We start from the raw sequence: 24,123 nt of genomic DNA on the forward strand, positions 1-24,123 counted from the left end.
ATTTAACTAATAAAGTTCCCAAAATTTCCTGATATGGTTCATAGGAGAGATCAGCCTTGGAAATGTGAAACGACTCGGTGGTAGTAATACAACACGGCAACTCATCTCTTCACTTCATGATAACATTGCACCCACGAATTTGTTGCCCTGTTTACAGCTTTCGTTGCCTACATATAATAAAAATATTTTTTAAAAAATTCGTAAATTTATTCTTGATGGAGTATTCATGAAACCAACATCATTTCTTTAAATTAATATAATTTTTTTAAAAAAATTCATACATTGAAATAATGATGCTTAATTGAGAGGGAAAAGGAGAAGTTTGATTACCTCTTCCTCCCATTTGGTTCTTAGAGTTAATATGGCTAAACATGATGCTTGCACAGTTAGTGCCACAATTATACCTGTCCACAGTCCCTGTCAATAAATCAAAACACCATTTGATTTCGAAGAAATAATCCAATTAGATTCAGAATTCGATATTTGAAAGGCAACTAAAATATTACCTTCCCTCCGAGATGACAAACAAAAGCAAGTATGATTGAAGAAGGGATACCGATAAGATGATATGCTCCAAGATTAACCACGGCCCCCATTTTCTGCCAACCACATCCTCTAGCAACCCCTGCAGTATTTTATATCAAGTTACGTTGTTTGAATCTACGAGTATTATTTCATTTGAAATCTTTTCGAGTAGAGTTTATAGAATTCGAGTCGAGTCGAATATAACATATTTGTTTGAGTTTTTATTCAAATATAAATATAATTATTTTTAGTGTTATCATAACGATTGGTTTCAGATTAAATGACTCTCTCCAATTAGATATGACATTCATATATAACTTTTTTAGATTCTTTTTCACATGACTTATAATGTTATTTAATAAATTAAATATCATTTAAAACTATATAATATATTTATAAAATTATTTTTATAATAAATTTATTAAAAAGTGAAATTATTTTTAGAAAAAAAAAGTGATTTTGTAGATAAAGTATTGATGAGAATATAAATTAATAAAGAAATTGATGAGAAAAAATAATTTTCAAAAGAATTATAGTAGAGAGATTAAATTGAAGAAAGTATAAAATTATATGATTAAATTAAAAATAATGATAATTCTGTTGTCCGAAAAGAAAGTTTTATATATATTGGATAAATCCCTTTGTATATTAACCATAAAAAAAACAGAAAACCTGCTGCTACGAAACAACAAAAGCAGCATAAGCTGCCACCACAATACAATCAATGAACTGGGCTCAACTGCACTCCCCAAGCTGTATAAAGTAAGTTGTATAGATAAGTTGAAAAGAGAGAGAGAGATTAAAATGCAAAATAAATAAATTATTTAGTTAAAGATAAAAATCATATAATTATAATTTTTTAATTTTTGATTATTTAAGTTTTATAAATTTAAAATCAACTCAAACTCAAAATTCAAATAAAAAGTTAAAATAATTTAAAATTGTTTTTTAATCTAAATTAAATTTTATTCATTAATTTGATATTATATAATTCTATGTGTTTATTAGTGACACTAACCTGTAAGCACAGATTGAATACCATCAACAAAATGGGAGGCAGCAATGAGCAGAAACATTTGTCCCACATATTTCACCACTTGCTCATCTTCGCTATAAAGGTAACCCCAGATTTTCCGACCCGAAATCATGACCATGCCCACCACAATTCCTTCACTCATCACCATCACCATCACCATCGTAACACACACCGCTAGAAAAGCCGCTCGCGGCCTTTCGGCACCCAGTTCATTGGAAGATCTTGTGCTGATTAGCAGACAAAAGACACCACACGATCAGAGGAAATTTTAAAAGAATTGCATAAAATTCTTGAACTCACCTAACTGCAGCACTAAGCCCAAGAGGAATCATATAAATCGTCGAACATGTATTAAGGCTGCAAGTATCGATCTGACAGTCGGTCAACGATGTCGATGACAGTAATTTTTTTATTATAATTTAAAGCTGCATGCTATATTATAACCTGATTGCCAAAACTGAAGTTTCGAGCTTTGGATTTGGAAGAAGACCGGACAAGAGAACCATCATCTCAAACGACCAAACTTCCAAGCTGTTTCAAAACATGTCAGATAATCTTATATGAATCTGAAACCAAGTAATAAAAAGTGAAACGAAATGTTAATTCATCACCTGAGCATTACAGCTGACGGAATTGATAATCTCAAGAACTTGGGGATACAATACACGGCTTCCATGGAGTAACCCGTCCAAGTTTTCTTACAGGAACGAGAGATTCTGACATACAGTGTTAGAATTACAGCATTGGTCCAGTAGGAGAATGCGTTCGCCAAAGCAGCACCTTTGTTTCCTAGACCAGACTTGAACACCAGAATCCAACAAACAAGGATATGAAGCAATGTCGTGAATCCCGAGATGACCATCATCGGAACAACATTGTTTTGTGCTTGTAAGAATCTTATATGGCACTCCTGGATAGCGAAACCGAAAATGCTCGGCAGCATGAACCGAGCGTAGCGTCCGGCTTCGGCCGATATCTCGGGGTCTTGCCCGAAAAACAAAAGAATCGAAGTAGCATTCGCCCAGATCAAGGCGAGGGGAACGGTGGCCGATAAGAGCACGATCAACGCTGTTTGCAAGTAAACACCGAGCATGTGATATTGCTTTGCTCCATATGATTGACCGCAGAATGTATCCAATGCACTTGCCATCCCCCTCTAATAACAATCATAAGAAGAAGAATCAGAATTAAAACAAGGGCATAAGAAAAGGGCTCTAACAGTCTTACCAATAAGCTAAAACCAGTTACAGAAGCAAAGGAAGTAGCTATGGAAGCACCGGAGAGTGCAAGGTTCCCGAGATGACCCACGAACATTACCGAGGTAAGCTGCAAAGCAAATAACAAGAAATTGACTGACACGAGAGGGCCTGCTAATAACAGCTGCTTCTTCACCTCAGCTAAGATCTCATCTTTGCCAAATCGCTCCTGGGATTCCATATCTTGAGAAACTACCAGTGGGGAATCAAGGTTCTCCATGTGTTTTTTGTGACACTTCTTCTTCCTCTAGAAAGCTATGTGATTTGCATGTATCGAGCAATGGGGATAGTTATAAAGAATCAAATATTTCCATAACAAAAACTACAGATATTACTGCAGTAGCAGGAATCGAGCTGATCAGTTGATAAGAACGTTTGTCTCATGAATCATGATTGCAAAAGGCTTGAAAACAACGGTTACCGAGAAAAGGAGCGTTCGATGCAACCCAGACTCATTAGAAATATGCAGTGACAGAGGTCAGTATTGCAATATCGGAACCACTTTCAATGTATTCAAAGCATTCCAGCAAGTTGAGTAATTAGGTGAAAGGAGAATTATAACATTTCTCTCGGGAAAGTAAAAAAGAAATTAAATAATTGTTGTAATCATAAATCTAAGTCATCTAAATTTGTTTGAATAGATGTAATTGGATCCACCATTTTGATAATAATTCGATCTTAACTTGAGTTAAATTATTGATTGACGTAATTTATATTCGATTTAATTTGATTTGATCTAAAACTTGAATGGTTGTCTATTTTTATCGTCTTAAATGGACGGACTAAATGAAAGGGGTCCAAATTGATTAGGAAATGTGGTTTAAGTGGGTGATTTGACTAAAAATAAAAAGACAAATAACCTAAAAACGAATATATGTGGAAGGGTTTATTGTGGAATTAAACCTAAAAGAAAAGATAGTGTTGGGACCAGTCTGTATAAGACAGCTTTGAAACGGGGAAAATCCAAATCACAACTTCCAAGTAAATAAGACGAACTCTGTTTTGAATAATATTCTTGGATAAATCATTTAATTCTAAATATTAAAAAAAAGTAGCAACTGCTACACAAATACAACCAATAAGATGAAACCAAAAACAAAATAGATTATTGTTTTTAGATAATGCATTATGTTAAAAGAAACAATAATATTCTTTAAATATATAAATTTCTTTATTTATTTTTAATTAAATGAGAAATTTCGATAACTAAACTAGATGACGATGAACAGGAAATTTCTTGATGTCTCTAAGGAGATCCATCAGTAAAGAATGATAATAAAGTATCTGAAATTATGAATAATGAACGTATTTAGCTACAACATTCATTAATTTTAATATTCTATTGGAAGTCATGTGAATTTAAAAGTAAATATAGAAAATGGAAAGTAGACCAACACGAGGACAGCAAAGGTCGGAATTTTATTTAGGGTAAAGTATATCAATGATCACTAAACTTTTCTAAAGCATGCATTTAGGTTCCCCGAGTTTTAAAACTTGCAATACACTCCTCCAAAATTTAGTCTGTTTTTAATATGGTCCCGACGTAACCCACCATTTGACGCCGTTACACTGTCGTTAGAAGCAGATGACATGGCAGTCCTCCAACCTTTAGCCCGTTTTCAATATGGTCACTAAACTTTTCAGTCACTTGCATTTACGTCCTCCAACTTTTAAAACTTACAACACAATCATCAATTTCATTATAAACCTCAAATCCAAAAATAATTCAATTACATCTTAAACCCTAAATTCTAAAATACTTCAATTTAGGATTTAGAATGTAATTGAAATATTTTGGAATTTAGGGTTTAGAATGTAATTGAAGTGTTTTGGAATTTTGAACATAAAATTTGTTATTTGACAGTGTTTACGTCAATATAAATTTGAGGTTTGTTGCATGCACATCCAACAGCTGTCATACTTTGAACATGAAAAGTGCACATTTCACGTTTATTGCATAAATCGTTGAAGTAAAAGTAACAAGGTTAGTTTGTCTTATTCGTAGCTGCCGCACTTTGGTATGACAATCCAATAGGTTTGGATGAAACTTGAGCATGCACATCCAACGGTTGCGAAAATAGTAAAGAGTTTTAGTTCATAGGACTGCAACATACAACCAAGCAAAAACTAAAATAAACCAAGAATATCAATTAATAACTCATTCAAAATGAGGACTTAATAAATATAGGGAAAGAGGTTCAGTCATAGTCACTCCAAAAGTATTAGATGCCAAATATAACATTATCAGTTGCAAATGCATTAATGGCCTACTCTTTTAACATATAATTGCTTCTAATGCTCCATGTTTAATGTTCCTCAATAGTAAAACATGATGAGAATCTAAAGCATATAGGGGAACTAAAATCATATGACCCCATAATTCTTGTAAATTCATGGCATGTCAGCAATAAAAGACATTGTAAAACATAGATGACACTGCAACAAACATATATATGCCAAAAATGAAGGTGTAAATGTGCAATGATCGGACAACATATCAAGTAGCTGCTCTAAATATACTACCCTGTCATGATGTCTTTCGAGTTGCGTGCATACAGAATTGTCTTCTAAAGCTATAATTCAATACATATTCAACTGTAAAAATTCCAAAACATGTAAAAAAAAACCCAATTCATTCACGATATATCGGTACCATAACCAACATGAACTTATTGCAAGTGAGGGGAGAGGCTAAGAAATAAACGCAACCGGTGTTGCGTTCCAACAATTCTTCCTCCATTTTTTCTTTGTAAATAAAAAGCTGAAAGACAGAGCACTGCTTGAGTTTACAATTTTACATGGTGGAAAACTGAAGAACAAAAACCAAACGAGAGTGCATGTGAGCGAAAGAGACTGAGAGGTGAAGACGATGTTTGGGATTTCATTATATTCGATCATCTGTTGGAAAATCTTTAACCACAAGGATTTAACGAAGAAATTATTATGTCATTTATACAAAATAATTACAGCTTTGTTGGTGACTTTCAACAATGATATTTAGTTCATCTTAGTAATATTTGTCAACTCTGCATTTCTAACCCCATTTTTTCTCACAAGCATTTCATCGAACATCTATGCTTCACCTGAGATGACATGTATCTAACATTACACCTTGAATCGTTGATGATCCCGATAATCCCTTGGTCGAGTCTTCTCTTAATGGACCCTTATTCAAGTCAACACCTCCACATAATTCAAAGTTAGATTAGAATTTCCCATGCATCATCGACTGAAAAGTTACGCTAGAAATGAGAAGAGAGAAGCAAAAAAGGAAATTCGAGATCGAAAAAAATTTGGGGTTTATAATGAAATTGAGGACTGTGTTACAAGTTTTAAAAGTTGGGGACCTAAATGCAAGCGCTTGAAAAGTTCAGTGACCATATTACAAACGTACTAACGATAGTGTAACGGCGTCGAACGACCTATTACGTCGGGGACCATATTGCAAACGGACTAAATATTTGAGTATTGTGTTGCAAGTTTTAAAAGTTGAGAGACCTAAATGTAAGCTTTAGAAAAGTTTAGTGACCATTACTATACTTTACCCTTTTATTTATTCATTTAGAAAAATGTTTTAATAATTTAACTTTATTCATCAGATGGGCCAAAGCCCCTAGCTCTTCCTTGATTGTACGCCTGGGCTTGTTTTCTGCCATCTTATAATATGTAAAACACTTCATGGTAGTGGCTAATAATTATTAATTTTTATATATTTCTTAAAGATTATATATCGTTGCAAATCTTAAATATAAACCCTCAAAATATTACTGAAAAGATTTGTTATCTGTCTGAAATGAGATTAAATGTGATCAGAGTTTTAAAATTATTTCTAATATTTCTTAAGATCGAAAAATAACGATAATTTAGCTAACAATTTAAGATCACACCAACGAACAAAATCCAGTTGTAGTGATGGATTAGATTTGCTAAACAAATGTCAGAAAATTTGGACAAACAGCACTCTTTAATAAAGGAAAGTGAATTCTTTGCTTGGATTCAATCTCTTTAAAATTTGCATTTCCCGAAATTCTTACAAAAAAAAAAAAGAAACAGACAAAAGAACAAGATAAAACAGAAAAACTAAAGCTAACATCAATGGAGCATGCACTTGAAAGCTCAAAAGCTGATTACACAGGCAGACCCACACCATATACAAAAACCCACCTTGGAAAGCTCAATTCCCCCCATCACCCGCTGATGATCGCCGTGTCTCCGTTCTCTCACGACCATCACCGCCATCGCCGACCACCTTAGCTCCTCCATGCTCGACTCCCTTATCATCATTACAGCAACATATCCTTTCACCGTTGTGGCCAAAGGAAAACGAAGAACCAATGGGGGTGGCCAAGAACGTCGGCTTCACTTCTCCCGCCATTATAACGAGGACCTTGGGTTCCATAACAGGCCGAAGCCGAGTATCGTCTCCTTTACCTTCACCAGCTTCCAAGTCTCCCTCGGACTGCCCCGATGACCCCTCGCCCTCGTTCTCGAACTGACCCGACAGCTTCCAATAAGAACATGCGAGTATGAGGAGCGCGAACGCTATGAGACCGAGCATGGCAGCCAAGCCGCCGAACAAGTAGGGTACCGGCGAATGCCACGGCGATTGGTGAAGAGTAGTGTTCAGTTGCATATGTGTCCTTACTGTGGCATTATATGGTGCTCTTGCTTCCATTTTTGCTTGCTTAAGGGAATACTGATTTAAAAAGAAAAAAGCTGATATGGTTTGTGTGCTTTGGGGATTGCTTGCAACTTGTGAAGGTATTTATACAAGTAAAGAAATTAATGGTATTTTTATTTTGGTTTAGTTTTAAAGTTATTTATGGCGTCATTTCTTGTCCTAGATTCCGAAACGGGTCCACCAAGTTGGGTCACCCCAGGAGTTCTTTGGGAATTTCCAAACACAATAGTATAGGGAAACGCGCACTTACAAAATAAATAATTCGGATAAATTATTTAATTTATTTTTAACATATTTTAGTATTTTGTAAAAAAAAAAGGTTAGATACCCCTTTTCATATGATTATTGAATAATATAATTTTTTATATAAATATAAGCCACAAACTTTATTAAGAAAAAATATAAATTATAATAAATGTTTACAATCATAAACGTAAATTAAACACATAATTAGGTCATTTCATATAATCATAAATACAATAAACTAGTCACTTAAGATCAAGCAATGACCATACAAGACAAATATTAGAAATTTATTCAAAAATCTTGAAGATCAAATTATTTAAAGACTACCAACAATCACAAATACGAGTCAAATGTCATGAAAAAATTATCTTCAAATACAAATCGTGTATCCAAATCTAATATGAAGATACAAAACAGAGAAGATAAGCATGATAACAAATAAACATCATCTTGATTAGTCGAGGCAGTGTCAAATCCAATCAATAACAACAAAATACGACCAAACGATTGATAGAGAAGATCGAAAACATGTCTAAAGGTGGAGAATGATTCTCTTAAAATAATTTGTTACACTCACAACATTAATGCTTATATAATAAATAAGTACCTAAAATATATATATATTTTATCGAAATAGGCATCTAAAGTATTAAATTTGTTTTATTTAAATATCTAAAGTATTATTTAAATAATATCACTTTTCAAATTTTTTAGAACTTAGATGAAAAAGATTAAATTGAACACGTGACTTACAATAGGTACCTAAAATATTATTGATTCACTCTGTTACTCACACGTATAAACTAAAAGGGATAAAATGTCAACGATCGATGAGATAAGTTTGTTTCCTATCAATAAGACTTAATAATTTTAGTATATAATTTTGTTGACTATTTTTTATATGAGTTATCATTTCCATAGTAGTGTAACATTTTTTTAATATTATAAATGGTTATAATATAATAATTGTTCTTAATATTTTTTAATTAATGACAACGTACACATATTTTACAGATATAATTATTCGAACATAAATTCTTAAGAAAAACAGTGGCTTAGGTCACTAAAATCATTCATCAGTTTCCATTGTAGTTAATCCTACAAATAAGAAAACCACTAATGAAAACGCCACACATAACATTTATTTTCAGATATTAACAATATTTAAAGATAGAATACGACGAAAATAATATTTTAATTTCCCATTAATATTGCATGATTGGCGTATACTGTGGATTGAATGGAGTAGTAATATTTTAATTGTTATAAGTAATTGTTATTGGGTGTTTGTTAAATCCCCACTGATATTGCGTTATTAACTTAATAATGATAAGATTAGAGAAGTTAATGATGAGACGTAAGGAATGAATCCACACCAAATCCCACTTACGAGCAATAATCATACGTTTAAGTGACCCAAATAGGCTAAGAAGTTTCTGCTTTGTTTTAATTGTAAAATAATTTTCGGGGTCTTATTTTAAATGAAAATTGTGGCATCTACGTTGACAATATGTCTCTAATGTTGGAATATTTCACTTATTTTATGTCTTGTCATTTTCATTGTCACAATATCGTGGATTATAATAATATAATTGTTAAACAATTTTTTTTGTTGCATTTATAATTACTAGTTGATTTAATTATATATATATATATATTATAAAACATAGTACGCCTCGAGCAACATCAATTTTTTAAAATCTTTTTAAATTATATTATTTTGTAAAATATAATCATTCACTTGTATGATAAACATAGTAAAAATATATTAAAAATAATCTTTAAAATAAAAATAAAGGAATTTTTTACCCTACAAATGTGAAAATGTGGTTTTAATTCCTTAGGGAAGATCATGGGAAAAGAATAAAATTCTGAATTGTATACACGTACTTTGATTCGCTTACGTTAGCACAACGGATAAGCTCACTGATATATTAGAAATGGGAATCAAATAATTAAAGTATTATATATCATTTCTACGCATTGTATTGAGGATGGAATTTCCTCTCATGTTTCATGGAACCTTGGTAGTAATTAAATACTTACTTTACTTGAAGTGGGTTTGCAACCACCTTTATTATTCTCTAGAAACTTCTTTTGTTCCATTTTTTTAATCACTGTTACGATAATATCCGATCTATTGATCAATTCTTTTAGATTGAGTTTTACTGAGATTCTTATATATGCGACCCTCACAATCTAGTTTGCTCCAATTACGAACACTAAAATTCAAACTTTCTACTTTACTTAAAAAAACTAGTGTCTCGTCCCATCAGACCAATTGGTTGTTGGCTCTCTTTTGTTGTATATTATTAATCTTAATATAAATTATTCCATAAACATGATTAGTTGATTAATTAATACATAGTAGAAGACAGCATTGGATAAGCTTAACTTAGATATGGAGGCTATAAAGAGAAAATTAGGATATTAATTAGATAAAGGAAGGCATTAATTAAGAAACTAAAGCTAATTATATATTGATTAAAGGCATATGCAATTGAGTAAATAGAGCATGAAGCTGGGGAACCTCCCTTAAAGAGGGATGGGAAAAGTTCCGGTTTAAAGAATAATTAATTGAAGGATAAGAAGTAATTAAAGAAATTGAATCAAGACCCACAGATAATAAAAATACAAAATTGGATAAAAAGGAACCAACAGAGAACTTGACACCACCTAATAACCTAACACCTTATTAAACTTGTTAGGTCCCATCATTGGTATTTTCTCTACAAATTATTTTTTCATGTAATTGAGTTTTTTTTAATCAATTTAACTGTTGAGAAGTTGTAAATGATAATGATTGAAAAATTATATTTTTATATTTATGATATTTTTTAATGTTTAAATGTTAAATTAAACTTATTAAGTGATCTTAATGGTAGAAGGAAAAAAGATCAAAACAATCAGAGAAAAATCAAACTTTCTCAGATTCATTCAGTTATCTCTGTCGTTACTATTAAGAGAGTACACAATTATTGAAATAGCTGCTTGCCGTGAAGCAAGCGGAACACATTTATAGCAGCAGTACAACATTGCCACATCTCCCTCTAATACTTGATCCAACATTGGATTTATATCGTGAAAGTAATAATCTCTTATAGTTGAATAATATTTAATTTAAATTTTTTTATGTTTTTATTCTTCAACCGTAATAGATTTCTTTTTTTTTATTCAAAACATATTACAAATAAAAAGAGAGACGGTGGGAGTTACAATCGAAGAATAATTAAAATTAATATGTAATAGTAGTTACCAACTATTCAACCTCTACTTGTAATTGATAAAGGAGAGAAACGAGTGGATAATGATCCTTGTTTCCAAACCAGATTAGGTTTTCATATTTATTAAATACAACAGTACAAACAAAAAGATGATCATGATGTTGATTGTAGACTTTTGTTTGGGTCTTATTGTCTTATGAATTATATTTGTAAATTCATGATAATTATCTGATATATTGATAATGAAGCAAATAATTGTATTTATAAAATTACATTACACAAAGATAAACAATCCTTTGTCTAAGCTCAAAATTTTTTTCTAAAAAAGTTTATACTATAATTACTAGTTTATAATTATATTTATTAAATCAATTAAATCCTTTAATCCAAAATTTCTATGATTGAGTACTTATGTCTTTCTTGGGACCGGTCTTTGGGTCCGGACATTTGCTGTCGTCTTATAAACAAATCTAAGGAAGAGAAGAAATGAAAAATGATAGATTTTTTTCTTCTTTTAGAGAGATCCGTAAGCAGGTTAAGTATGAGTTGTACAAATGATTTAAGTTAAGGAGCATGTGGCATGCACGTCTAATAATAATACCTATGAATGATGAACACTGTTTTCAATGATTGAACATGAACCGTATCCGATCGATTTCGATTTCATTTTCTTGGTACGCATGCATGATACCACCACCTTTGTCAACTTTTACAAGCAACATGCTGTGCATGTCCAACTTTTTTAGCACATTGTCCATTTTTATGGATTTTTGTGTCTGCTAAACTTTAATCAAACTGATAATAATAATCTCTTCATTGTATTTAAAAGCTCAGGTCTTACTTATTATATACAATTATCATAAATTTTATTCTAATATATAATTATTGGTTTCTGATTTACTAATCTAAATCAAATAATATAAAAAATATTACAAAGATGATCATTCCAATCTAACTTATTCTATTACACTAGAACTTAAACCTCTAATCTTATTTAAAAAATTTAATCATCCAATTACACCAATTAATAATTGATAACCTTATCTGAAAAAAGTTTAATTCTAAGTCGGTTATATAATTTGTATTGTATGCATTATTTATGCTTTGTATCAATTTAATTCCAAGTATAATTATTTGAACATGTATTATTTATCATATAGTTCATAAAAGCTCACCATGCATATGTTGGTCCAAGAACCTGGCTTAGGAAGGTTTCAAAGAATAAATTTTTTTCGAAGGATGCACCGCTTGAAATGAATAATATATATATAAAATAAATATGGACTCTGCAAATGAATTTGATACAACAGATTCGGTATGTCTCTTTCTCGGTGCCAATGTTCCCTAGGCCCTGGGGGAAAACGAATATAATCTACAAGCTATTGGGGGTGACAAACCAAGCTTTACATCGATGCCGGATGCCGGTTTATGGATTCGCCAATCTTCACTCTCCGCTGATCATTAGAGGCTGGTATGGCACCCTCTTAATTTCCACAACCGTGGAATGCTCCCGGCTCATCGCTTGTTTCCATGGCTCCCCATCCATCTGCATAAAAGCGTCCTTCCACTCTCCACCCCTTATCTCCAGTCTAATCGATGAAGCCTGCAAAACATCCCACATTAGCACAAGACCAAGCACATAGAGGACTACGAAATATCTGTAAAACACCATCAGTGTTTAAGACCACCTTCTACTAATTATGTAATTACCCGGGGTTTCTCACTATCCTAATTTCTCTTTTTTTGCTCTTTGGCTACCTACCTCATTTACTTCAACAAACTTATGTTTAACCATCTCTGATTTGTAAGGATGGAAATTACCACTTGTTACCGTACCTGCGCAATGTGTTTTGCAGTTATGAGTTCAACCATTACGAACGATGCATGCCATCCTTGCTTTAACCCGAAAATTTCTAGGAGGCCATCATCAGCATGGGCCTCAACAAAGCCTCTCTGAAACACGAACAAAGAAAATCCAAGGAAAACAGCTTAGAAATTGTTTTCAATTGCAAAATCCAGCAGAAAATATTTTTAGTTCTGTTAGGGAGCCAAAACAAATTATATCACTCGGCCTTTCACATCCGAATTCGACCATCAAACATAAACAAATACATACACAGAGAAAGAGTATTGTATTAACTCCGTAGATAAAGTAACTTTAGAGAACTAGAAATGTATCATACCTTCTCCAAATAATCTGGTTTTAGCTTACCCCATGGATTTCGCCCACTTCCATAATTATGAAGATTTAAAGCAACAATTGCCCTCACACTAAAAAAGCAGCATAATATAAGAGTGATTAAACCATAAAAGCCATATGAGGAGGATATGTTTGTCATAGTAAATTTTACAATATAACTTGTCAAGCATATGGTTCGATAAAAGAAATACCACAGATGTGACATGAAGATCTCTAGTAAAGATGCTAAGATTACGTAATAATCATGAAAGCTAACATTTAAAAAGTAACAAGACTAACAGCCAGATCCTAGAAAAATTAAGATGGTCATGTATCACACGGTAGAGGTAAATAATTCAAAACGTACCTTTTAGGAACAGGAATCTGCTCCCACTCCGAGCACCTGGCCCTTTTAATATGTATCCTTAAAATATTCTTGAGTCCCCTGCATTTAGAAACATATTTTAAATATATTCACCTCAAAAAGGAGTTTTGTTCACTCCAAAATGCAATTAACAAGAAAGAGAGGTACTTTCTCTATGATTCATGGAATGTTTCTTCTCAACCAAACAAAATGGTTACCATTTTAATCCCATTTTTTTTTTACTGGTCGACCAGGATTCCTACCAATTCATAGGTTTCCCAGTTCTTGGAGATGAACTGGGCCAACTGGGCTACTGGTTTCCAGTTGAAACGGTTCAATCACCCAACCAGGTGCCCTTTTTTCATCACTTCTGTCTAGGTACAACCATATCTTAGCTAAGTGACCGTTACATATAAAGCAGTTAATTTCTTGTGCATTGCCTCAGCACCAAGGCCTATACTGTTTAAGCAAAAGTCAAACCCAGCATATGTTTATTAGATATGCACAGACACACATCCCAACAAGCATATATATATATATATATATATAAACAACTAAAATAATATCTAACCTTAAACTTGGATCACTCATGCAAGGTGTGAGAAACCAACCCTGAGTGCAACTGTAACCGGAGTAGATAATCTGCCACAAAAGTTGGACCAAGTACAATCTAATATTAGCTTTACCAAATCAAATCATAGACCAGGGAATGCTAAGCCGAAAACTGCAATTTAACTCAACTTTTAACAAATTCAATATCATCTTTTTTTTTCAAATCCAAGCGAAAATAACAGGAGAAAGTTAGAAACAATAAAAGATTGTGTAAACCAAATTACATTTAAGTTGTTTATAAGATAATTCGTAATCGAATATTTGAGTTTAAGCATCCAAATGTATACAGTAATATTGGACAATTCTACTGAAGAACTCCTTCCTCTTTTATTTATTAGAAGCAGAAGGTTTAAGTTGGGACAACATGAAATATGCATAGAAGACTTTTCTACCAGTTTTATGTTGTAGATTCATTTTACTTCTAGCTTTTCATGCAGGGAAGGAACCATGTATGGGCTGGGAGGGGCCTTGGCCACCCCCAAGTTTGGTGGGTTCAATTACTTCCCAAGTCCCTACTAGTTTTGAAACCATGCACCCCAAATTTGCTGGGTTCAGTTATTTCCTAAGTAACTGCTAGTTTTGGAACTATGCAAAATAAGCTTCCCCCAAAAAGATTGAGGTCCAAACTACATTTTAGGTCCCTATTAGTTTTGAAACAAAGCAAATTAAGTCAAGGTCCCTGTATTTCAGATTAAATGCTTCACAGGATCCTATCAGTTCCAAAATTAGACAAATTAGACACTAACCCCTAGTTTTTAAAATTATAATTGAGGTTCGGACCAAATGAATTACAAAATAATTAATGGCTTAACAATTAGACCATGAACCCCCCGTTTTATTACTATTTATATTTGGCCCCCCTATTGTTTCATCATGGTTCCGTCCTTGTTTTCACGCATCCTCCACATCCCATATCAGTATTATGAGCATACAATATTTAAAATATAGGTACTGCAAGACTGAAGGCAAAATATTTAGTCACAAAAAAGTAAATTGAGGAAAAACTTAACTTTATACAAGCAAGAAAATTACTTCCTATGGTCCAGATTATACTATGCATACTCACTAATATCATCTGGACATATAGTCCACAGATGATATCCCTATATGTTGGACAGATGGCCCTATCACCATAAAAAACTAATAAATATATATATTTGGTCGATAGTGTAACATCAAGAGATCGCAACAAAGCATTATTCAACTTAAGGTCAATAAGTTAAAAAAGTTACCTTATTCGAAATAGGACCTTGCGCAAGGTAAGGTTTTTCATTACGTAAATGATGGAATCCGTAAGCAACTTGCGCATCCATTCCTGAATGTAAAATAATAATAACAATAATGAACAAAAACACATCATAAGCAAGGATTTAATGAGTTGTCCTAAGTCATAAGAGTAATATGGTCCACTGCCCCAAAATGCCACTCATTTTTTCCATAGAATAGAGGAAAGAGAAGCATTATAAAAGCTCAGGCATCTATGGACTGCATTAAGGATTTGGTTAAAACGCTATAACTCTCTTCTGTTTCTCCTAAAATAAAGTAGCAGCTAACCTTCGTAACAGCCAACATAAAAAATTAAGATTATCAACCTTCTGCATGAAGGTACAGCTCCTCAACAAGTGAAATTACATGGTATCAATCATGCCTTCATTACCTTAATTCCGAAGAAGGTAAACCCAGAGTGTTTGGAGGACTATAGACCGATCAGCCTCGTTGGAAGTTTATATAAAATCCTCTCCAAAGTATTGTCCAAGAGACTCATTTCTTGCGTTAATGACATTGTTAGCTCTTCCCAATTTGCTTTCATCCCAGGTAGACAACTGTTGGACTGTGCCTTTATTGCAAATGAAGGCATTGATTATTGGAGGAAGAAAGGGCTACAAGGTGTTGTTTTTAAAGCTGACTTCCGTAGAGCATACGACACAGTTGAATGGCCGATCCTTCTAAGAATCATGAAGGAGATGGGATTTGGCGAGAGATGGTGTTAGTTGATCTCGTACTGTTTATCCTCTACGTCTATTTTTGTCTTTCTGAATGGCACCCCCACAAAGGAAATTCCGATGTCTAAAGGGTTAAGACAAGGATGTAGTCTTTCTCCTTTATTGTTCAATCTAGTGGGAGAGTTACTTCATTTAATGTTGGCTTAAGCTGTGGATCGGGGCCTTTTCTATGGTTTCTCTATTGGAAGGTCAGAAAATCCTTGTCAGTTGTCACATCTTCAGTTTGCAGACGACCTTATCATTTTTTGTCGTGCTTCCATCGGACAAATTAGAAATGCTAAAAGAGTCTTGAGAATTTTCAGCTTGATGGTTGGGCTTCAGCTGAATCTATCGAAAAGTAATTTGTTTGGAATCAATATGGAAGTTGATATCCTGAAAGATTAGGCCAAATCCATAGGTTGCTCTGTGGGTTCGTCCCTATAGAATATTTAGGGTTACCACTAGGAGCAAAGAAGAATTCAGATTTTCTGTGGGATTCGATTATTCAGAGGTTTAATAAAAAATTGGCTGGTGGAAAGCTTCTTCACTATCCTTAGCTGGCAGATTGGTACTTCTGAAGTTAGCATTGTCTTCTCTTCCGATTTTTTCCTTTCCGTTTTCAAATTGTCGAGTAGAGTTAGTCAGAAGCTGAATTCATTGATGGCTAGATTCTTGTGGGGTGATGTTTCAGAGAAAAATCGCATCCATTAGGTGAATTGGCAAACGGTTTGTCGTCTGATTGAATATGGAGGACTGGAGGTTTTGGATTTAAATTTAACTAATCGGGCTTTACTAGGGAAATGGATTTGGAAGTTTGCAAATGAGAAAGACACCTTGTGGAAAAATTTGATATGCAACAAACACAATGTAGACAGTTTGTCTATGTCAGTTAGTAGGGTGTATTCTCCCCAAGATTCTTGGATATGGATAGGAATTGTCAGCAGCTTCTTAATGAATGATTCAAACAAGAAGAAATTTGAATGACTGGGAATTGGAACAATGGTTGGAACTAATTATCAAATTGAACAACATAAAGTTGTTTGAGAAAGTGGATGATTTTCTATCTTGGACTGGGAAGGGTGATGGGCTGTTTTCAATGAAATTCTGCAGAATGTCTTTAGCTAAGGATCATGTGGATAACTCTATTTGGAAGAATAGGGTATGGTTGGGGTTGGTTCCTCCAAGAGTTGAAACTTTTCTTTGGCAAGTAACACACCAAAAACTGGCAGTAAAATTAGAGTTGAAGAAAAAGGGGTTCCCTTATTAGATGGTGATCTTTGTCCGCTATGTAAACAAAATGAAGAATCTATTCAACATTTATTTATTGCTGATCCCTCTTTAGTAGACGATCTTAAGTGCTCTATGGCTCAGTGTAGGACTTTACAGAGATGGCTTCCTCCTCCTGTGGATTTCTACAAGTTCAATGTTGATGGTGTTGTTAGAAAAGATGGGTTGGCAGGTGGTATAGGGGGCATTCTTAAAGATTCAAATGGTTTTACCCTAGCGTCGTTTTCTGAAAGTGTCGGATCTGGCCCTCCTCCATTAGCCGAATTGGAGGTAATTACGAAAGCAATTGAAATTTTCTTTTCCTCAATTTGGTCTACTAAAGGTAGAATGATTCTGGAAAGCGATTGTAAATCAGTTGTGGATTGGATCCAGTTGTCTCCTTTTGCTCCTGTATACTTTAGTAATCTAATAAAGGAGATTGAGTCTTTTGTATTGACTAGGGTGTTGATAGTGAGGTTAATTCCTAGGGGCTGTAATTGGGAGGCTGATAAGTTAACTAAAGAAGGGGTTGGGTGACTGTCTGGCTTTATTTAGGATGCTTTATGCATTTCTTGAGGGCAGTCTTTTTTGATTTAATGTAAAGGATTATTGTTGTACTTATGTTATATCAATAAAATGAGGCACTCTTTTCCTCCTTCCTCTAGTTGATCATTTTCTCTTAGAAAGGGTTAATTATGAAGGGAGTTTTAATGAGACCTCCTACTTCTATCAAAAAAAAAAACAAGTGAAATTACACATGCATGAAATTAAACCAACCGGGTTCTAGAAGTTAAACCTGTATAGTATACCTATGCTAAAGTAATTATAGAATACTCCTTCATAGCAGTTCATTGTGTCAGGACTGTTCCCCTCAATCTCCAATGTCTACAGTCACAGACAAGAAAATTTCATTTGAATTTGAAATTTCACATGATAAAATCACAATAAAAAAATTTTTATTACAAAAAAGAACAAAAGAAACACTAATATCATGTCCATGTAACCAAATAGTATACCAGGCTTAGGAAGAAGTTTTAGTTATATAAGGCCATAGTACATTTGATAATGTATTATATATTGGATCAATCATTAAAGCGCATATTGATCTATGACCTAAAAGGTAGTCTCTTCTTCTTAAAAATTTGTCTGTATAAATTTAGTAACAAGCAAAAATAGACATGTAAAACATTTTTACATAATATATGATGTGTTATCCACAAGTTACATTTGGTGAACTCCTATAATACCAAATTAACTTAACCAAACTCTACAAACTCAAACAGATACTATTTCATAAATCTTCAAAGGACTCAAAAACGATCATGCAAGTAGAACAGAGGTTTAAAACATATAAGTTAGTACCTGATCAAGATGACACTCTTCAATGGCTTTCAAAGAATGAGGAGGATCGATAACTTCTCCGCCAGGCATTTGCACCACAAGATGCCAACTGTATCGCCAAAGAAGCAATAACATATATAGCAGCAAAGTAAGATTTATATAACAATAACGGCTTATGCAAACCCATTGCCAATTATAAGAAACTGATACATAAACGGAGTCCTCAATAGTGGATTATCAAACTTATAAATAAAATTCAATCACCCAAAAATCACCAGTAGGAAACAGCAGAACACCATACTAATCATTGTGTGACATATGTATACTTACCTATCTAAACGACAAATTGGACCGGTCGTAGCCTGGTTCAGATTTCTTTTAATTGCTGATTTCCAAGCAAAAGGAAATGAACCTCCCTGCAGTAACATTCAGAGCATAAGGCAATAAAGCAAGAGAAATAGAGCAGCAAACAAGATAAAAACATAAAATTTAAAAGTATCTTACCCAACCATAACTTCTAGACAAGTCATTGCCAGTACCAAGTGGAATGACGGCTACAGGAGGAACTGGATCCCTACCCTTTTGATTAAGTTCTCCAAGACATCCAAGCACCCAACCGACTGTACCATCACCTCCAGCAACCTGCTCAGTCATACAGAGTTGTATAACATCAGCTTGCAATAACATCAAACCAATGAGTAATATGCAAGCAAACCACCAATTTTAACACAAAGGTTAAGCAATAAAAATAAAATCGTGAATTTTATAACTCAGGAAAAGATTTTTTTTTTAATTTAACACATTAATTTGTTTTCTTAGAAAACTAGAATAATTCACTTTTTGACTCTTACAGATTTTCCTAGAAAACAAAATCAGTAATTAACATTATGTGATTATGAAAACCGAAATGTAACAGTAACTAACGCAAGAACATCTCAAATCCCCTTAGGAACATTATAAATAACCAAAAAGAAAAAGGTATATGGGAAGACAAGTTTAAAAGTTGTAAGAAGTTGGTAGAAACATACTACAACTCTAATGTTCTGTCGTGTCTCTTTAGCACAGATATCTCCTTTGTTAGCCCACTTCTCAAGGCAAGCCAGTCCATACCTTACAAATTCATGCGGTTTCACATCGAGGAGGTCAAACACCTACATTCACAAAACTATAAATTCTTTAGCTAATTTATATAAATAAGTCTTAAACCTATTTTTGTTAAAAAAAAAAAGAATAGTTACCTGCTCTTCGCTGATTAATTGCTGGAGACGCTCTTTAAGGACCGGGCCACGACGGCCACCGCTACGAGAGTTAATAAAAACGACCATAGGGGATTCAGGAATATGAACATCATCGGAGGACCGCGAACGGAAACGGTGATCACCGCCGTCGACGTCTTTTTTCCTAATGGAATCTAGCATCGCGAGGCGTAGATACCGAGGCATCAGAAGCCTCCGTCTGAGCTCTTCCTTGTCGATCCTAACTCCGGCTAAGCCGCAAGCTCTTATCCAGTCCATCATCGAGGAACGAGCCACTATCTGTGTCGTCGATGAGTTCCCTGCCGACGTCGGCGAACCCATATTTTCGTGAATCTCCTTTTCGTATTTTTGTTTTATCAAATTCAAAAAAAAAAAAGGTTTGTAGGTGAGTAAAGGTGGAGTAACTCCTATCTATATTTACGGAGTATAAAATATAGCAAGCGAATAAGGAAAGGAGAAAGAAGTTGTTTTTTCAGTTTGACGTATTTAAGGTTTAATTCTTCTTTCAGTCCCTATTTTCTTTTTTCCTTTTTCCTTTTTCAAATTTACCCATATACTTCTATTTTCAGGGTACTTAATCCTCTTATTATTTAAATAAATAAATAAATATCACTGTTAGCTTATTTATGTGTTATTTTGAATGTTCCACGTATTAATATTCAAAATTTTGACTTAGTTTTAAAATCCAAAAGTAGAATGATCGAAATTTCAAAGTTTGAAAATTATAAACACTGAAAGAAAATTAGGCCTTTAAATAATAAAAAATAGGCGTTTGGAAAGGACAATTAAAAATGCTTTTCTTTTGTGTTCGTTTTATTTGGAGTTGATGGTGACAATGAAAAGGAATGCCTTTCGCGGATTCTTATATTACTTAACAGCCACCTGTTACACGATTTTTCCACGCGGAGAGGAGAAAAAAGAAACAGAGAAATTCGTGTTTGTTCAAATTTAGTCGGCTCAGAGTCAAAGGAATCCATGATTCAGTGTGTGAATGTGTGGATTTTTTTAGTATTGGAAACTTCATTGAGTCATGTCACACCTAAAACATGAAGGGTTAAGTGTTGTTTATTTAATTTATAATGATTAAGAGCTGAATGATTCAAATATTGAATGATTCAGAGGTTAATTAGCTCTGAATATGACATGCTGTTTGATAATGGCTTTGAATCATTCAGAATGTACTTCTGTGCTGAATCATTCGACACTGTTTTACTGAATCAGTCATCACCGAATCATTCAGTATTGTTTTGATAAATCAGTCATCATTGAATCATTCAACATTTAATCATTCAGAGGTGCGAAACAAACGCGCTGAATGATGAACCGTTCAACATTCCGCGCTGAATGATTCGATTAAGAGGCAAACAAACATCCCTAAATTACATAATTTTTCGTTAAATTTTATCTTCTTTCCTATTTCACTAGTTTTATTTTTTATTTTTTTAATTTATTCACTAAACTTTTGAATTACTCATGTTTTAGTCATTATAAATTATTTTATTGTTATTATTATTATTCTATAATGTGATATATTTTTATTATTAAAATATTAAAATAATTTAAAATAAATAATAAAATAATATTTTAATTTCTCCATCATCTCTAACTTCACCATCTCCCTTTCTCGTCACTATCGACTATCGTCGGCCTTCGGAACTGGTAAATCATTTGATCCTAAATTACACCAAGAGACTCGCTCTGACATGTTGAGTATGATCTGCTAGTTATTTCATCGAAAAATATCTCAAAACCCGTGAATCTCTACTGAAACATTTTGTTTTTCTCATTTTCGATCTCCTATTCATGGACTTTGGAGCATGTTCTGATAAAATGGAGATCGAATTCGGAAGGGGTCAATGCGAAGCGACCCATGAAATATGGGATCGAACGACACCATCTAAGGCGGTCGACAACAACTGACGTTTTGGTTTTCACTTTTGATTGGATTCAAAGAATGTTCCAACAAAATGGATGTCGAATTCAGACTCATGGGATTGAGACAAAATGATCGATGAAATCTATGACCGAACGACCACCATCGACGATGGCGTCCAACGTCGATGAACAATGGACGACCACAATTTGTTTTTGTTTTATATTTTAAAATATTTATATTAAATAATAGTAAAAAATTGACACGTGATACCAAAACAATAATAAAATAATTCAGAATTACTAAAATAAGAGCAATTTGAAAGTTAAAGTAAGTAAATTAGAGAAATTGAAAGTACAATGAGTGAAATATGAGAGATAATAAAGTTCAGTGAGGAATTATGTAGTTTACCAAAGTAAAAATAAGTACCTAAATTATGTTCTCTTTTTGCTCTAAGTACTTAAATTATTTTTTGGTTAAACTAAGTACTTAACCTATTATATTTAATAAGTCCTATTATTTTTCACTTATAAATTTTTTTTGACCAATAAAATGTTGACATGTCACATAAAATTAGGTTCTTGTTTTGATTAAAAAATATTTTAGGGGCTTAAAACAAAAAAAAAGACATAGTTTAGGGACTTATTTTGACTAAAAATAATTGAAGTACTTAAAGTGGTTACATAATTGTTTAGGAACTTATTTTCAACAAAAAAATATAATTGTTTAATGACCTATTTTGATCAAAAATTAGTTTAGGTACTCAAAGAAAAAAAAGTATAGTTTAGGTACTACTTTTTAGTTTAAGTCAAAGATAAATAAATAAAGGATAAAATTATTTCATTAGCAGGTTAAACTTTAGGAACTATCTCATTTTGAAAACTCAGTTATAAAAAGTTTTGGTTTTACCACTAAATTTTTTTAGTTGATTTTTTGTCATTGAAACATTAAATCAGTCATGTACGGTGATATGGTCATTATCTTTTATATATATATATATTTGCAAAAAAAAAAAAAGTTAAATCTTATGGATTAATTATTGTTTCTAGTCATTCGTAATAAGATTGTATTAAAATATTCTTAATCATATTTTTTTGTTCGATTTAGTTTCATAAAATTCACTAGTCTATAAAAATTTATCTAAAGATCTAATCATTTAATATCTTATGATGACGATACTAATTTTGAAATATATTATTTGTATTCTAAGAATAATATTTTTTCATCATTCGAATATCCGAACGATCATTCTAATCTTATTAAATTCAACAAAATATTCAAACTTCAAAATATTTTTTGTGTGTGTAAATTTATCAATTTAAAAAAAATTGAAAAAAATTAACAGAATAATAGAAAATAATGAGATACATTAGGGTTTAAGATAAGCGTAACAAATGTCAAATATATAAAAAGAACCTTATGTTTCTATGATAAAAATGATGAAGTGAAGTTTTTCCTCATTAGTAAGTCGTTTATTTTTTTTTGTTGATCGGCAAGGACATTAATTTTAATGTTAGTTATCGACCGTCGATATTTTTTATTATTTTTTATTTTATTTTTTTATTTTTAATAAATCTGTATGTATGACACGTTTTCCTATGACTATATGTCACGTTTTTTGACCGTTTTGGTCGTTGTTTTCTCTTATGTTTTTTTAAGTGTTGATTAGACATCGCAACGATCGATCAAGATGGCGCTTATCTGTTATATTGTTGATCTTCCATGCTCTGGACCCTCAGATTGGATTTGAATACCCATTATACATTCGTGGATAGCTTTTCACGTCGTTTGAGTCTGATTTACGATTTGTCAGTGGTTTTTCAGTAGCTTAATCCCTTTTTGTGGTTCGTTTGCCGAAGTGATCATATATGTTTATATCTATCTATGTTCGAGTTTGATTGGTTATATTTTAATTTTTTCTTGTATTGTCCTTATGTGATCTAAAGTTGCTAGTTTTATTTTAATGATTATAGAAAATTATTCTAATTATGTGTTTAATTTTCGATTATGATTGTAAATTTTTATTATAATTTAAGATATTTTTTATTTTGAATAAAATTAATGATTTCTTAAAAAAATGATTAAGTGAAAAATTTGTGTATGTTAACACGTGTAAACAACAAAATGAATATATATTTTTTAATTTTCACATTAGCATTAAACTATCACTTCATTTGATTTTTAACAATTTTAACGACCTATCGACAAAAAGTCAATTCAAAAAGTTTTAGAGTAAAGGTTTTTTTTATTGAGAAAATCGTCTCAGTGACAAAAAAAAAGTT

The 24,123-nt window shown here is 32.6% G+C and overlaps 4 protein-coding genes across 4 annotated transcripts in view; all 4 read right to left on the minus strand.

Annotated features, from left to right (window-relative positions):
* Window positions 1-13,091, minus strand: part of LOC120161997 (calmodulin-binding protein 60 D-like) — a 28,759-nt gene extending 15,668 nt beyond the window's left edge. Inside the window, exons 1-2 of the mRNA XM_039172193.1 lie at window positions 13,081-13,091; window positions 3,490-3,494 (exon numbers count right to left, since the gene is read on the minus strand). The gene's annotated coding sequence lies outside the window, so the exon portion shown is untranslated. The remainder of the gene's footprint in view (window positions 1-3,489; window positions 3,495-13,080) is intronic.
* LOC120161998 (protein DETOXIFICATION 16-like) lies at window positions 62-3,073 on the minus strand. Its single transcript, XM_039172194.1, has 8 exons — window positions 2,789-3,073; window positions 2,173-2,717; window positions 2,006-2,092; window positions 1,862-1,918; window positions 1,544-1,788; window positions 507-625; window positions 331-417; window positions 62-167 (listed from the first exon to the last, which is right to left on the minus strand). The coding sequence occupies exons 1-8, from the start codon at window positions 3,035-3,037 to the stop codon at window positions 102-104; spliced, it is 1,455 nt and encodes a 484-aa protein (XP_039028125.1). The 5' UTR covers window positions 3,038-3,073; the 3' UTR covers window positions 62-101.
* LOC120162001 (protein GLUTAMINE DUMPER 3-like) lies at window positions 6,783-21,895 on the minus strand. Its single transcript, XM_039172198.1, has 2 exons — window positions 21,890-21,895; window positions 6,783-7,501 (listed from the first exon to the last, which is right to left on the minus strand). Exon 2 carries the CDS (start codon window positions 7,490-7,492, stop codon window positions 6,992-6,994), a length of 501 nt encoding a protein of 166 aa, XP_039028129.1. The 5' UTR covers window positions 7,493-7,501; window positions 21,890-21,895; the 3' UTR covers window positions 6,783-6,991.
* On the minus strand, window positions 12,217-20,364 carry LOC120161999 (diacylglycerol kinase 4-like). The gene is made up of 12 exons (XM_039172195.1): window positions 19,951-20,364; window positions 19,741-19,863; window positions 19,217-19,354; window positions 19,043-19,128; window positions 18,734-18,821; window positions 18,181-18,256; window positions 15,356-15,438; window positions 14,083-14,153; window positions 13,515-13,592; window positions 13,152-13,239; window positions 12,805-12,921; window positions 12,217-12,571 (listed from the first exon to the last, which is right to left on the minus strand). Exons 1-12 carry the CDS (start codon window positions 20,287-20,289, stop codon window positions 12,413-12,415), a joined length of 1,446 nt encoding a protein of 481 aa, XP_039028126.1. The 5' UTR covers window positions 20,290-20,364; the 3' UTR covers window positions 12,217-12,412.
* Window positions 21,896-24,123: the final 2,228 nt, after the last annotated feature.

The sequence above is a fragment of the Hibiscus syriacus genome, unplaced genomic scaffold, assembly GCF_006381635.1.
Source record: "Hibiscus syriacus cultivar Baekdansim isolate YM2019G1 unplaced genomic scaffold, ASM638163v2 tig00111402_pilon, whole genome shotgun sequence".
Taxonomy (NCBI): domain Eukaryota; kingdom Viridiplantae; phylum Streptophyta; class Magnoliopsida; order Malvales; family Malvaceae; genus Hibiscus; species Hibiscus syriacus.